Genomic DNA, 16,392 nt, shown 5'->3' with positions numbered 1-16,392 from the left:
TGTTCGAGATGGGACAGTAGTTTTGGGGTCAAACAATGTTTTTTTAAGCAGAGGCCTGACATGTGCAATTTTGGAGGCCTCGGGAAACATTCCAGAGCTGAGGGAGTAATTTAGGATGGTTCTTGCATGCTCTCCTGCGCAGGTGGATGACAATATTTCTTTGAGGACTGAGGGGCGGAGGTCTGGGGGGGACCACAGAGTTTGTGAGCAGATAGGTCAAGTAATTCTTCTCTGCAGATTGGTTTGAAGGCGTCAAAGGTGGGTAAGGTGGGGGTTGCGGCGGGGGGGTTGTTGGGTTGGACGTTTATTGGGGCACAGAGAGGAGGGACTTTTTGTTAAGGGAAGTCGTTCTGTTGAGAGCAGTGGTGTAGAAATGGAGCGAGAGAGAGTCGCAGAGCGGTTGTGATGTGGTAGATTGGGCAGAGGTACAAGTGGGTTGACAAATTCAGATATGATTCTGTGGAGTTCTTTTCTACGGGTTCCACAGTTGAGAATCAGATTGTTGTAGTGGGCTTTTTTGGCTTTTCAGATTTCTGCTTTGTAGTTGCGAAGGTGCAAGGGGAAGGTGGATCTTCTGAGACAGTTTTTTTTTCTGCTCGCCATTTGCGTTACAAGGACTTTAGTTTTTTTGCATTCCTCAGTTCAGGAGTAAACCATTTGGGAAATCGTCCAAGGCGTGAGGAGGAGGGGCATGTGGAGGTGAGTGGAATTAGTGAGACATTGAGTCATGAGTGGAAGGAGTCGATGGTTAAAGATCCCTCGGGGAGGGGGGATTGTGGTTGGTCTGAGAAGCAGGGCTTCAGCTAGGTCAGGGAAGATCTTCAATTTGTTCCAGAATTTGCGGTGAAGGGGGGCAGCAGGTTGGTCGCAGGGGAGGATGGAGAAAGGGACGACAAAGTGGTCGGACCAGATGAGTTGTAAGGGGGGGCTAGATGCATCAGGTAATGGGAGCTGAAGATGGCATCTAGGGTGTGCCCTTTAGAATGAATTGGACCGTTCATTTGAAGAGAAGGGTTTAGAGCATCAAGATTGTCGACCAGTGAATGGGTCATGGGGTTGGTGGGGATGTCTAACCAGATATTGAAATCTCCTAGGAGGGGAAGGGTGATTTACTTGAATGGTGGCTACAGATTCACAGAGGTTGGTTGTGAAATGTCTGTCATAAACGGGACGTCTGTATGTGATTAGGAAGCTTTGGGAGAAAGTAGGAGGTAGTGAAAGTTTAACGAGGAGGGATTTGCATGATGGAATGCATGTCTGGGAATCGACGAGTGAGACAGAGAAGTGAGATTTGGAAAGGACTGCCACGTCGCCTCCTCTAGAGCGTCTGTTGAGCGGTATGAGAAAGTAGTCTGAGAGAAATGCCTCATGTGCAACAGGGGCAGTCGTCTGAGAACCAGGTTTCTGTGATAAAGATTAGGTCAGGATTGTCAGAGAGGAGGTCAAAGATGCTGTCTGTTTTTCGCTACAGAGCGGGCATTAAAAAGGATGCATTTGACTTTGGAGTGGGGAGTGGTCATGGAGGTTGTTGGGGTGTGGGTAGGGGTGCAATGCAAGGAAGGTAGTGGCGGGGGATAGGGCATTCAATGTCGGTGGGGCAGGGAGAGGAAGGGTAGAGGGGAGGTAGGGTGTCAGCGTGTTCGGGTTGATGAATGGAGGGGTAAGGTTGGGACGAGTAGGCGGGCGGAGGATGTGAGATGTGAGAGGGGAGAAGGAAGAGTTTGGGAAGGGAGGGGCGGGTGGGCTGGTGGTCAGAGGGCTAGCAAGAATTTGGGGGTCAGATTTCTGTTCCAGTCTCAAGGGACTGGGTAAGTCTGGTGTGCAGGGGGAGAAGTCGAGAGAGAGGGGTTGGAAGCAGGGCGAGGGTAGGGGGAGTGTGGTCATGGTGGGGGGGGGGGATTGTGGAGTTGGTTCCAGGTAGGAGAGGTGAGGAGTAGATGGTCATTGAAGGGGACCAGGCTTGTTTTCTGCTGTCCAGGGGTTTTAGTGCAGTCAGTGTGTGAGAGGGTGGGAGGTTGGAGATGAAGCCACTATTCTTGCCAGGATGAGACGTGCAGTTTTTAGAGAGGGGGAAGGGATATGGTGGTGGGGGGAGGGGTGTTGGCTGGTGTCGAGGGGGAGATAGGGCAGGGGCCGGGGGAAGGAGGTGGTGGTTCTGGGCGGGAGGGTGGGCAGTTCTGTGATGGGTTAAGGGATGGGGATTCTGAGGTATGGGGGGTGAAAGGAGGGGAGGTATGATCGCTAGAGGGTGGGAGGAAGGGGTGGAAGAAAGAGAGGGTTTTAGATGTTTGGAGCTCCAGCGGGCTCCTCTGGCTTGGTAGTTTGATAGGGTGTGGGGTGTCACAGCAAGGGTTATTAGGGAGTTCTCAATGACGGTCAGAGGGAAGGGGGGAGCGATGATTTTTGCTGGGAAGAGAAGATGGGGTGGGTTTCAGAGGAGGGAGGTGGTTGGCGAGCCAGAGTGAAGCTCTTATTTTAGATTTAGAGTGGGCGGGGTATAATGGGGAGTTCGGGGTTGCCATCTGGATGTGGGAGAGCCCTACGAGGTAGGGTTCCGCACAGTAGCTTTTAGAGCATGATCTTGGTTTGGTACAGGCATAGAGTGTGGAATATAGCTTGAGCGTTACATCTAGATGTGGCTCAGTCTTATGAGTTAGAGTACATTTTCAGAGCACTATCTAGATTTGTCATACGGGGTAGAGTGCGACAACTTTAAGCGCTCAGTCAGGATGTGGCATTTAGTCATGATGTGACATGGTCTCAAGAGGCAGAGTACAACAGTCATTTTTGGCCGTAGTATCTAGGTGACAGTCTTAGGAGGTAGAATTCACTACAGGCAAAAACACGGTTAGTGTCCCCCATTTTGTGCCCAAATTGTATTTTCAGTCGCCCCCAGGCCTGTGAATCCCCTCGTGCATTCCCTTTCTCCCACCCCGCACGCTCTTCCTGGATAGTTTCCCTCCCCTCTCCCGACCCACCCCCCCTGCCCTGATTGGCCCAGAGGACCGTGATACCTAAGCCATAACTGCTCTTCCCAGGGCAGCCCTCTGCCCGGCAGCCCCTGCAGCTAAGGGCCCCAAGGCAAAGGGCGTCTCCAACGAGGCGGCTCCAGGAAATGTCAGCAGGTGTCCGCAGGGCTAGCCACTGAGGCCAGCCACCAACGGACACCAACAAAAACTGCAAGTGTGGCATGGGTGGGGTGTAGAGCCATTACTCTTCTCCAGAAAGCCCCTGCCACTCTCCCTTACCTCCTCAGAACATAGACTGCCATAGACTTGCCCCTTGCATACTTAGTGATACATGTAACTCACCAGCCTAAATACATCTATGGCTTGACTTTAGAGGCTACCTGCATTACATATTAGCAAAATTGCCAAAACTAATTAGAGAGAACTGTGATGTTCAGCCTCTGTCGCATCTATATAGAATGTGAATGATAGCATGCCCCACACTTAGAGGATGTTCAGCCTCTGTTGCATCTAGCCTGCATCGCATCCAAATAGAATTACTAATGTTAGCCACACTTAGCCGGAATTCTTAACTTTTCTTGCGCCACACGTGCTAGAATCGTGAAAGATAGCATGTACCACACTTGACTGAAATTGTGAACTTTGGCCTGCGCATGTCGCATCTAGACAGAAGTATGAAAGATACCATGTACCACACCTAACTGAAACTGAACTCTTGCCTGTCTCGCATCCAGACCGAATTATGAAAGAGAGCATGTACCACACCTAGATGAAATTGTGATCCCTAGCCAGCCTTGTATCTAGACAGAATTATGAAAGATGGCATGTACCGCACTTGGATGAAATTGTGAACTCTTGCCAGCCTCGCATCTAGCTAGAATTGTATACCTCTATCCATCCCGATGGGATGGATAGAGGTACACATATATATATGTGATACATATATATATATATGTATGTCGCTATGTACGTCCCCATTGTCCTGCTCACGTGCCTGGTCTCAGGCGCTTTTACTGATAACCACCATATCACACCACTACGCTTACTCTCTTCTATACACCATCATTCAACTAGAACACAGCTATACCACTGATAATTCATCTTAGCTGTACACATACGAGCACGACCCCATGAACACCACCTCACCCTAATAAAACACAGCTAGCTGATGCACATTCCTGCTAGTTTAGGCGTTCCTCATGCCTAACGCAGCCAGAACCCAGTCTGGATGTCCACCCACCAGACTGAACACATCCAACTGATTTCCTCCGCACCACACCTATTGCTACGAAGCAGCTTTCCTCCAACAACCACACCAGCTGCACACACATCCGGTGCACCAACACACCATACGACTCTCTCTCTCTAATGACTTGAACTACGGTTCCTGAGGGAGTTCAACCTACCAGCACTTTGAGGTCATAGCAATGATATATCAGGCGCTATATAAATGCCAAGTAACATAACAGTAAACTTTCATTGAGCTCTAGGCTCGGGGTGGAATGTAACACAATATCGCTTGAGTACAGAATCTAAATGTGACGCAGTCTTAAGAGGCAGAATTCAACACAGTAAACTTTCAGTGCAAACTCAACGTCGCTTGAGCACAATATCTAGGTCGCATTTCAACACAGTAGACTTTGGTAGGGAGCAGTTCAGTGATTTTAAGGGTGTGCTGTCATGGGGTGGGGGAGGATGTAGGGTTTAGGATTTGGGTGTGAATATCTATTAGCACAGTTAGGTCTCAAATACGCAGGGAATTTTGTAGGCTAACGTTTCATTAGGTTGCGTTTTCTGTGAGGTGTGAGATGACCTTGCCTTGGAGGTTGATTGCAAGTTTATGGCTGGCTGCTGGCTTCCCTTGCTGACGCGATATGGAGCCGCCACTGTAGGTGCCGCCCTTTGCCTTGGGGCCCCTTGGTCGTAGGGCTGCATAGGCAGAGGGCTGCCCTGGAAGGTCAGTTATGGCTTTGGCAACAGGGGCGATGCCCAATCAGAGCAGGGGTTAGGTGGGGTGTCAGGAGGAGGGACTTTTGGGAAGCAGGAAGTAGGTGGTGTGGGCAGGTAAAGGGGAGCTTGGGTGGCCTGGGGGGCGCTTTTCAAACAAAATTTGGCAACTTTGGCTCTTTTCAAAGCAAGTGCATAACAAATAGAATGAAGAAATTAACTAATAGAGTACTAGTAGGCCGAAAGTAAAGGGGTTAGAAACGCAATACCAAACTTTGAAAACTAAGGTCCTATTTAAAAAGTCCTTCCCTATCTAGAAAAGACCATGCTTAGTGGCACAGGTCGCAATATAAGTCTTTTCAGGATGTTACAAGTCGCTTTAGGGATCTGCACAAGTATTGGCAAGAGCCAACCAGTACTTTATAAATGTTCTAAAGTTCAATAAGAACTGGAGAAATGTTCTCTGCAGACCCTCTCCAGATCCAGCCACCTCTGGGGAGTCCCAGGGAAGTATACTTGGATCAGACCACTGTTCATGGTTGGGTTCTGCAAATTCAGGAGAAAGTGCCTCTCATTGGATTGCACTCTCCTACAGATTCCTGAGATGGCCGTGCCACACGGTTTTTGTCTGATCTTTGGCCATATTTGTCTTTGGACTTCTTACTGCCCTCTTGGGTCCGGAATTGTCATGTATGGAAATCACTTTCCTGAGGTAAGGTGCTGCTTTCCCGGATTACGGAGTGGTTTGTGTGTGAGCCCCGGATGTGGGCGATGGGGCGGTCTGGTCCCAGTACACATTCTGGTTCCTTTATTTCTCCAGCATGGGGTCTGGAATGAATTCAGATGCTTATGAAGATTCCCCGCCGTCCGGCTGGGAATCCTCGGTAAAGATAAAATCAGTTTGTTTCATTTCTGAACTGTCTTTCTCCTAACAACCAATCACTGGTCTCTGGGTCATACTGCCCTCAGCCAATGACTGCCCTCTACCTATGCCCCTCCTCTGGCAGCCATCTTCAGATTTTTACCGCACGTTCAAGTTTTGGGAGTCCTCGTGATTAGCTCTCGGGCTTATTACTGCGTTTTGCGTTTTTTTTTTTTTTTTTTTTGAAGAGTTCCACTCTATTTTTTTTGTCAATCGAGCCTCAAGCTCCCTCGGTATACCATCCGGTTAACGGGGACCCGTTTTTGGATTTCAGTGCCCCTCAATGGCATTTTTCGTCGAGTTTACTTCTTTGAGGATTCCAGAAGCTTTTTCAGTGCCTACACCACGCATGGACATGGCGGAGGAGAAAAAGGACTCTACGCCCCTGTTCAAGGTCTGCCCTGGCTGCAACTTGCAGAACATATTTTCAGACGATGGACACCCCCTGTGCCTTTACTGCTTTCATTCGGACAACACGCACGTGGAGGATGACTGTGCGTTTTGTCAAGATATGGTGCCCCGCGCGATGATCGGCGCAGGCGGCTCAATGAGTGGCTGCAGGCCAGGGCCCCTGCTCCAGGTGAGTCCCGGCAGCACGCCTCTCTGAGCCGCAAGAAGAAAGCTGACTGGTCTTCTAAGACCTTTGAGGGCGCTCCTTCCAAGAGGGCCCAACAGAAGGCTAAGCACCGCGATCTCCACTGTCCACTGCCCCCGGGAGCGCCGTTGCGACTGGCTCCCCGGCGGCCAGGGCAAGTGCTGCATCACCAGCACCTTCGACCACGAGTCCGCACTCGGGATCTTTGAAGAAGAGGTAGTCGGACCACCCGGGCAAGCTCTTGGAGAAGACCCGGACAGCCCACACAGAGGATGCCAAGGGGGAGCGGGGCTCTGACCCTCCCCTAAGGTGAAGGCCTCAGGCTCATCCAAGGCTGTGAAGGCCCAAATCCACCCGACGAAGGCCCAGCCTTCCATCGAGGTAGTGGCTGCGTCCCAAGTTGAATGCCACAGAGGCGGATCTGCAGGGCACGGCCCCAAGGTTATTGTGTCCCTCCCTGCCTGTCAGGAGGGCGTCCTCTTTCAAACCCATCGAGAAGACACCACAGAAGGTGATGCCTACCATTTCGCGGCCTCCCCTGGTCGCAGGGAAAGATGGGGGCATGGTAGCCCTTCAGGGCACAGATATCTCCTCGTAGGAGGAACTCAACGACCTCCAGACCTTCCAGGAGGAACGGTGCATCGAGGCCAGGCCCTACAGGGGGAATCCCAACAAGGGTGATGACAAAGGTGACGACTAGACCGACTAGGAGCAGCAGGGTGTAGGCTTGGGGCAGCCCTTACCATGGACTCAGTTGCCTCCTCCATCTGCGTCACTGCAACTGCCACCTCCAAAACAGCAGCCTCCAGCGGACATCTCAGCGGACAGTCTCACAGCGCTACACACGTTGTGCTTAGAGATCCGGAGTAGAATGGGCCATGCGCCGGTGGCCCCTCCCGGCCGCCGGCGCCAGGACCATCGGTGGAACCGCCAGTCAAGAATAGGAGAGTTCACCCTCCTCCTCGCCACCCTTGGCCTCCCTCTCCACCTCCGAGGGATGATACGTATCCAGACACGGCGAAGACATTCACGGACGACAATGGATTATTGACCTCCCTGCAAGGCTAAGAGGAAAACCGTGCTCTCGGTCCCGCTCTTGGACGACATTTAGGATGAGGGGCTGGCCCTCATGAAGACCCCTTCCTCGGCCCCTGCAAAGAGGGACTGGTATGAGAAGAAATACAGGGTGCCGGATTCTGCACCCAAGTGTTTAAGGTCCCAGCTGTCTCTGGACTCTGTGGTATTGGCTGCGGCCAAGAAGAAATCTTCGGGCTCTTGCGCGTCGACTAGCTCCTCTCCTCCGGACAGTGAGGGAAAGAAATTGGACGCCAATGGACGGCGAGTCATCATCTCAGCGGCGACAACCATCAAGGCTGCCAACGCCCTAGCCATCATGGCCGGTTACGACAGAGCTTTGGTTTAAGATCGCCCCCCTCCTGGATTTTATTCCCATCGACAAGAGGGCGGAGGCATTGAAGGTCCTCCAATAAGGCGAGCTGGCATCGGACCATGCCATTACTGTGGCCACGGACATCGCGGACACAGGGTTCCGCCAAATGGGCAACAGCGTTTGCCTTCGTCGTCAGGGTTGGTTAAGGGCCACTAATTTTCACCAGGATGTCCAGTCAAGGGTGTTGGACATGCCCTTCGACAGGGACAATTTGTTTGTGAAGACTGTAGATGAGTCCCTTAGGGCCTTCACGGCGGACACTGAACCGGCTCGTGCCTTCGGCACGCTTTAACAGCGACAGCCGTCCTTTCGGACTTCCGGCGGCAAGTCCCAAGGTCCTTCCAAAGGATTCAGTGGAGGTACCGTCAACCTTTCCGCTAGTCAGCCCAGGAGGCCTACAGAGGCCGCTCCAAGTCTGGAGGAGGTCGGCGCCAAGGCAGTGCTTTGGTGACAAAGCAGGATTGAACCGGCCGTGGCGTCTGGCCCCCATCCGTGCACCCCAGTGTGAGGCCAGCTGGCAAACTTGGTCAGCGTGTGGAAGACACTCTCCACCAACCGTTGGGTGCTGGATGCTCTCGCCAACGTGCACACCCTGGAGTTCCAACAGAAGTGTCCGCATAATCCACCATTGGCCAGGCAGGAAAACCACATCCCTCCGCTTCTGCTGGAGGTGCGGGCCATGCTAAGAAAGGGTGCGATAGAGCTCGTCCCAAAGAGGCTCCAGAGTGTACTCGCGTTACTTCCTTGTCACTTTCTCGTCGAGAAGACCGGCAGTTGGAGACCTATCCTAGACCTGCAACGTCTGAACAAGCACATCATGGCTCAAATTTTGGATGGTGACCCTTCAGCACGTACTGGGACAGCTAGAAGAGGGGGATTTCCCATCGTCGCTGGACTTGGAAGATGCCCATTTTCACATCCCCATACACAACGGACACCGCAAGTTCCTGCTCTTCGTGGTACAAGGGCAGCATTACCAGTTCAAGGCCCTGCCCTTCGGAATGAAGTCGGCATCAAGGGTCTTCAAGTGCCTGGCGCCGCAGCTGCGTCTACGAGGGATCCACCTGTACCCTTTCCTGGACGACTGGCTCATCCAGGCGAGATAAAAGGACATAGCCATCAATCACACAGCAAAGACAGTCCAAATCCTGACGGATCTGGGGTTCTCGATAAACTATGCAAAGTCCTGCTCGACTCCATTGCAGGACGTGCTGTTTCTGGGAGCCCAGCTCAACACAGTGTCGTGCCTGGCGTCTGTCGGAGGGGAGGATAGCGGCCATCCTGGGCAAGGTACGATGGCTGTTGGCCCTGAAGATCGTGAGGGTGAGGTCCATCAAGTCCCTGCTCAGCATGTCGGCATGCCTGTTCCTCATTCGGCTGTGCAGGCTACAGATGCGTCCACTGCAAGAGTTCCTCGACGCCTGTTGGATTCAAGTGTTGGGAAGCTTCGGGGACAAGATCGCTCTAAACAAGAGTTTCTGTCGAGCGTTTCGGTGGTGGGGAGTGCGCGCACATCTGTCTGCAGGCGCGGATTTCCAGAGGAGCCGGTCACGACGGATGCTTCCCTGGAAGGATGGGGAGCGCACACTGGAAGTCTTCACACAAGAGGCCTGTGGCTACCGGAGGCGAAGACTTTACACATCGTGTTGGAACTGCGGGCAGTGTTCTGGGCCCTCAAGTTCTTCCTTCCGTCCCTCAAGGGCAAGGTCGTACGGGTCATCACGGACAACATCACCACGATGTTCTACTTCATGAAGCAGGGGGGCACCTGTTCCCCCGCGCTCTCCAAAGAGGCGCAGGACCTATGGCACTGGGCCATTGCCCAGGGGATGTTCCTCATCCCGTTTCATTTGGCAGGAATGAAGAACACCGTTGCCGACTCTCTCAGCTGGGAGCTGCGCTCTTGCCACGAATGGGAGCTTTGACAGGACCAAGTGGATCTCCTGTTCCGGCGATGGGGCAATCACCAAATCGACCTGTTTGCGACGGCGACGAACACCAAGTGCCGGAGGTTCGCCAGCAGGTTTCCCCAGCCGGAGAGCATGGGGGACGCATTCTCATTCCCCTGGGATGGTCTGTTTCTTTATGCGTTCCCTCTGTTACAGTTGCTTCTTTGACTAGTCAATCAACTCAGACTGTCCCGGTGCAGGATAATCCTTGTTGCACCGGCGTGGCCGAGGCAGATGCGTTTCCCGGACCTTCTGGACATGTCTGCTTCCCCTCCAGTCATGATTCCGGCGGTCGCAGATCTTCTCGCCAGGGAAGGAGGCGCGATTCTGCACCACAAACTTGGATCGCTGAACTTGAAGGCCTGGCTCCTGCATCACTAGAGTTTGGGGTCTACAATCTCCCAGTGGATTGCAAGGAAGTGCTTGCAAAGGCCAGAGCTTCATATACTCTCAGATGCTACGGACACAAGTGGAAGAGAGTCGCCGTTTGGTGCCGTACTCAGACGATAGATCCGCTACGAGTCACTGCTCCGCAGGTGCTGCCGTATTTGTTGTCTTTGGCCAAGGCAGGACTGGCCCATACTTCCATCAAGGTTCATCTGGCGGCTATCTCCCGTTAGACCAGATCTCCAGGATGATCATCCTTATGGTCGCATCGATTGGTCAAGGAGTTTGTTAAAGGACTATTTCACTCATTCCCATTGGTGAAGGTGCCGGCCCCGGCATGGGAACTAAATGTGGTGCTGACTAGGCTCATGGGGGGCCCCCGTTCAAACCTATGCATTCGGCTCCGCTGAAGTTTGTCGGAGAAGACAGCGTTCCTTGTGGCTATCACCTCTGCATGACGAGTGGGAGATTCAGGCTCTGTCCTGTAAGCCACCGTACTTGACTTTTCATGACACAAGGGTGGTGCTGCTGACGCACCCCTCTTTCATGCCACTTTCATGCCACTTTCATCTAAACGAGCCCTTGGTGTTACCTGTGTTTTTCCCAATGCCTTTGTTGCCGGCTGAAAGGACTTTGCACTCGCTGGATTTGGGTAGAGCGCTGACGTTCTATGTGGACCGCACAAAGAGTTTCCGGAAAGACGTCGCAACTTTTTGTGAACTTTGGACCTGTGAACCATGGGAAGCCCTCTCCAAGGCTTATATTTCCAGGTGGCTCTCCGGCTGCCTCACGCATTGTGACCGGTTGGCAAACAGACTGTTGCCTGGCTGTCCGAGAGCCCATTCGACCAGAGCGATCGCTGCCAAGACAGCGTTCCTATCTTGTGTGTCCCTGCTGGACTTCTGCAGGGCTGCTAGGTGGAGGCCGACGCACACCTTTCCAAGATTCTACTGCGTCGACAGGGATTCCAGGGAGGAGTCAAGAGTCGGCCAAGCAGTGCTTTGCAACCTGTTCGCTTGAAGGTGAGCCTGTTGAAGAGGTAAGAGATGCTTAATATTGTGATGCTTAATGTTGAGCCTTGCCACCTCCCGTGGTTGTGCATGTGCATATTCTTTATTCATGAGCATGTGAATCCATGCTGGAGAAGAACAAGTTACTTAACCGTAACTGTTGTTCTCCAGCAGGTTCCATGTGTTAAAATTGCGGTAAAAATGGCTGTGAATACAAAATATTGCTACAAAAATGACGTGGTAAGCATGCGGGCACACCCCCGCTGCCCCCGCTCCCCTTAAATGGTATAATGGGGTACAGTTACCGGGGCAAACCAAAGCATTTTTGCCGTTTGGAAAAAAAAACGTTTTTTACCAGCAACAGTTTTGACGCGATTTTATTACCCGATACCCTCCAGTATGGTCTGGCATGGATTCACATGCGATCCCTCCCGCCTACCGCTCTGCGGCTTTTCTCTTGGTCCTACTGCCACTTTGTGCTTCCAAATCTGAAGATGGCTGCCAGAGGGGCTTAGGTAGAGGGCAGTCATTGGCTGGGGCAGTATGACCCAGAGACCAGTGATTGGTAGTTGGGAGAAAGACAGTTCAGAAATGAAACTGATTTTTTCTTTATTGAGGATTCCCAACCTGACGGGGAATATTCATGAGCATGTGAATCCATGCCAGACCCATGCTTGAGAACAACAGTTACAGATAAGTAACTTGTTCCTTAAGTGTGTGGACTCATACCTTTGCATCAGTCTGTTTCCCCTTCCAGAGAGTTTATTTTAACAGTTCTCTCACATTACCTACTTCTAACAGGGCTTTGGTTTTCTTGTGGCTGGCCCTCTACATGGAGTTGTACAAAATCTCCCTGAATAAAGACTATATATTTTTTAAGTATATGTATTTTTTGTGTTTTTTTAGACCAATTTTACCCGTCCCCCAGCTGCCTTTCCTCATTTTAGGGAAGCCTGACGCCACTGGCATAGCTAGTCATAAAGAGAGAGCGGTTGGTGTATTTTTTGTTTGGAACCCCATCTTTCCTTTTGGGTGGATGGTTTCACATCAGTTACCAGAGCTGTGGACAAAGCTCCCTAGCAGTAGCCAAAAGAAAGTAATCCGCCTACTCCCCAACAGCCATCATGGGCAAGGGAACTCGCCCAGGGACAGAATTGGGTGTCTTTACCCTGGTAGTTAGTTGGACAACCAACGACAGTACACCAAAAAAGGAGTTGCGACTGCTCTGGGTTCCCTGTAACAGAAAAATATTCTAATAAACATGAAAGACAGCAAAGAGCTTAGGGGACTCGGCAAAAGGAACCCCAACAGTGGAATGCTGATTTAACAATAGGTCTATTGTTGCTCCTGATATTGTTCACACCACAGCCATCTTTTACACCTGCTATTCCATTACTTGGGCATCTTATTGTTAATTTTAAGGTGTATCTGCTATACTGATAATGTACAGATATGCCCGTGGTTTGCTTCAACTTTCTCCTTTCACCTCTCTACTTTGCTCTTGATATAGCTTTGCTACTATTGATTGTAATGTTTTGTGCATAGGATCTGTGGAATTACTGGGTGCTATGGCTTACTGTGCCCCGAAGCAGCTCTCTTCATGCTTGCCGAACATTGTGCCAAAGCTCACTGAAGTATTAACCGACTCTCATGTGAAGGTGCAAAAAGCTGGACAGCAGGCTTTAAGGCAGATTGGGTCCGTCATCAGGAATCCAGAGATTCTAGGTGAGTATTGCTCAACGTTTGGTTACATTCCTTGGTGGGTTCAGTGGATTTGCATGGTTCTGTTCCAGTTATCTCTTACTTTGTAGGTGTAGTGCTACGACATGTCTTCATTCCTTGTGTAGTCCTCTGAAAGTAGCTCTTAAACTTAAACTCATTTTGAAGCTTGGTTTCTTTCATTTACATTGAAAGTTGCTTTGTCGTTTAACCTCAGAAATAATCTGAAATGCATGTTTGTTTCCACACCTTGCCCTTCCACAATGCCTTGTTCTTTTGAGACGTTTTTATTCTTCATTTGGATTGTCCAGCAATGGGGTATTGTATGGATTCACGTGCTCATGAAGGTTCTCTGTGGTCAGGCTGGGAATCCTCAGTAAAATAAACAGTTTAGCTTTAAGTTAAAAACTGCTTGCAGCTTGTATAGCCTATCCGTGTCATTTTGTGTCATATTGCCAAAGCCAATGACACTCATCCTCCTAAACTCCACCCTGCTGGCCATCTTCAGATTTCTACTGCACGTTTCTTGTGTTGAGTACTTACATCCCGTCCTCTTTGCTCCATACTTTATGGGTGTCCCTTGCGAGGGACGGGATACTGAACCATTTTCACCAGAAAAATCTTCCACTTTAAATTTAGAGGCAGGCGAGGCACTGGGAGCATGCGCTCACCTGACTCCGCCCACCGGTGCCACTCCTCAGTCCCCTTTTCCACGTCGATGGGAACGGGCCGATTTCACCAGCGCTCCTAGGTTTGGCTTCGGCCATGTAATTCCACGTGCTCTTCCCTGGATATTCTTCTATCTTGTCTTTTTCCCTTATGTTTTAGATACTTGGTCCTCCGACGCCACACTCCTCCCCGGCGCATGTCCACTTCAGCGGGCTTCAGCAGGTGTCCAGCCTGTGAGGGGCTCTTCCCTACGTCTGACCCCCACGCCCTTTGCTCCTGCTGCCTTGTCCCCGACCACAGCTGGGAAGGTTGTTTTGAGTGCAACACTCTGACTCCAAGGGGACTGAACAGGCTAGCTAGGTGGGGGAGCTTTTCCAGAGGTCATCTCCGGAGGACCTCAAGGACTTAGTCTACCATCGCTCGAGGCCAAGGACAAGGCTTCTATTCGCTATCGCACCCTGTAAAGGTGACTCCTTTCCGAGGAAGCGCCCGACCGGGAGGAACTCTTCGGGTTCTAGTACCAGCACACGTACCAAGGCTAGTCCAGCTACCGGCCTTCTGGCCGAGGGGTCTCCGGATCCTTCTGGTACCAGTGCTGAGAGACCACAAGGTTCTTTTACCGGGGTTAATCCCAAGGAGCAACTCCCTAGTACCGGCATCCTGTCCGAGGGGGCGCCTTTACGCAGCGCTACCAGCAACTCTGCCAAGGGCGATACGCCTTCCAGGCCCCAACCTGAGGTGCGGGATGGGCATTATGTTCCAACACCAAGCGTCTTGGACGGGCCTGGTTCCAGAGAGCATGGCACCACCACTTCGGCACGTGGCACGCAGCTCGACAAAATGGCCACTGCGCCAGACAAGATAGGCGCTAGCCCAATACCTCCTCTAGCAGAGTGGGTGGAGGAACGAGTCACAAGGTGGGACTGGTGTCAACCAGGTATGTGGCCTACAGTTTGTCCCTCAGCAGCTCAGGGCAGGTTTCCCCTGCACCCCAGGCAGAGCGTGCCCCGGCAGCAGCCAGCCACTCTGTCTATATCACCTGCCACCCCTTCAGCCTTTGAAGACAGGTTCTTCGAAAGGTTCCCTCTGGTCACTCCGCCGGCACCCATAGTCATTCCTCTGATGGCTCCGGTGCCTCAGGCCCCAGCGCAGCCCACGCTTCCTCTGCCGCTTTTGGCCCGCTTCCCCGGCAGTGCAGGCGGTACCACACCTGCCTCCGCAACATCCTCCGGCTCCGGTTTCCACACCACAGCGCCCAGTACCCCCTCTGCCAGTTCTGGATCCTCCGAGCACTCAGGTGGACACAGACAAAGAGGAGGACCCTGACACACCATCTTCAGCCAAGGCGCCTTGCGGCCCTGACAGAATACCTGGGCCTCCCTCAGCCCGAAGAGGGGGTCTTGGCAGAAGTCCTCTCCCTAAGACCCCCCGCCCTCCACGACGAGGATTTCGATGCAGAAGGATGTTGTTGCACTGCCAAAAAGGGTTGGCTCAAGCTGCACTCGGCCCAACCTGTCAACCGGCGCCTCAATGACCAGTACAGCAGTTAGAGGGGGATACTGTTAGGGAGAATTCTCTTCTAAGGTTAATTTCCCTTACCTATCGAGTCCCCCAGCAGCTTTGGTGGATTTGAAGGGTTTTTTTTTCTCCTGCTAAGAGACAGATTGCTAGTGTGTGCTTATGGTCTATGGGGCTTTTCTCACCCTCATAGGAATCCTCTTTTTAACATGTTACACAGCACCCTCAGTACAGTAACACAGGGGTGTCATTGTGACCCCCAAACATAGACTCCATACCCTGGGACTGACGTCTATCTCCCAGGGCATGTAAAGTCCCCATTGACTTTACTAGTCAATAATTATGAACATAACCAGTACAACCCATCTTACTATGGAAGTACTGGAAATGGGTAATAGTTTTTCCCTAGTGTTCATTTTCGGGAGGGTACTGTCCAGTCCCTCCAAAGTTTCTGGCTGGTGGCAGTGGTTACTACCATAAATATTCGACCGCGAATATTTCCCTATGGGATTTTCCCATTGTTTGAGGCTACTACTTTTACGGACAGCCTCTAACATACCGCCGGTTTATTTTAATATTTTCTTTACTCCGGTAGGTTTTTATTTCCAGATCTTTGATAATATTTCTTTCTCGTGTCTTTCTCTGAAATCCTAACCCAGGTCGGGGATCCTTTGTTTGTCCTTTTGGCGGGCTTCTGCACAGAAGCCCTCCTTTCGGCGCCACTGAGTCTGGGGTAGACAGGATGTGTGGGAGGGGGAATAGGCACCCTGGACAGGGTTACCTAGGGCAACCCAAGTCGCACTCTCCCCTGATAGGCTAGGGGGGTTAGCCCACCAAGAAAACCACCCCACTGTGAGTGACAGTTAGCCTGTATGAATGGGGGGTTTTCTGCATAAAAGCAGTGCTCTGAGGACTGGAGGACAAGATGTCGCCACTGGAACTAAGAAACCCGAAGAGGAAAGAAGCTGAAGACATCTGCAATGACTGAACCACCGGTGAAGCCCTGCTACAGATCCTCACCACTTTTCTCCAACGACTTGAGAAGATCTTCACCTGCAAGAGTCTTCTTCCCTTGAGCTGGTTGTGCCAACCAGTTCGTCAATCGCCTTCCAGGACCTGCCTTGGTCTAATCACCAGTGCCAAGCACTAGGAGACTTGATAGCCAGGCACCCGTCCACCACGACCGGGATTTAGGGAGCGTACCTTTTATTTGTCTTGGCATCACTGCGGCTGGTTTCATCATTGGGTAGTGCAGTA

At 51.6% G+C, this 16,392-nt stretch overlaps 1 protein-coding gene across 1 annotated transcript in view; it reads left to right on the top strand.

The window, feature by feature from the left end:
• Window positions 1-16,392, top strand: part of GCN1 (GCN1 activator of EIF2AK4) — a 1,783,851-nt gene that overhangs the window by 1,213,953 nt on the left and 553,506 nt on the right. The window contains exon 37 of the mRNA XM_069619734.1: window positions 12,775-12,954. Within this exon, the coding sequence (XP_069475835.1) occupies window positions 12,775-12,954 (180 nt within the window). The remainder of the gene's footprint in view (window positions 1-12,774; window positions 12,955-16,392) is intronic.

The sequence above is a fragment of the Ambystoma mexicanum genome, chromosome 10 (genome assembly GCF_040938575.1).
Source record: "Ambystoma mexicanum isolate Mex_15411 chromosome 10, UKY_AmexF1_1, whole genome shotgun sequence".
Taxonomy (NCBI): domain Eukaryota; kingdom Metazoa; phylum Chordata; class Amphibia; order Caudata; family Ambystomatidae; genus Ambystoma; species Ambystoma mexicanum.
Note: the sequence above shows the minus strand (reverse complement) of the source record. Positions and strands in the feature narration are given on the sequence as shown.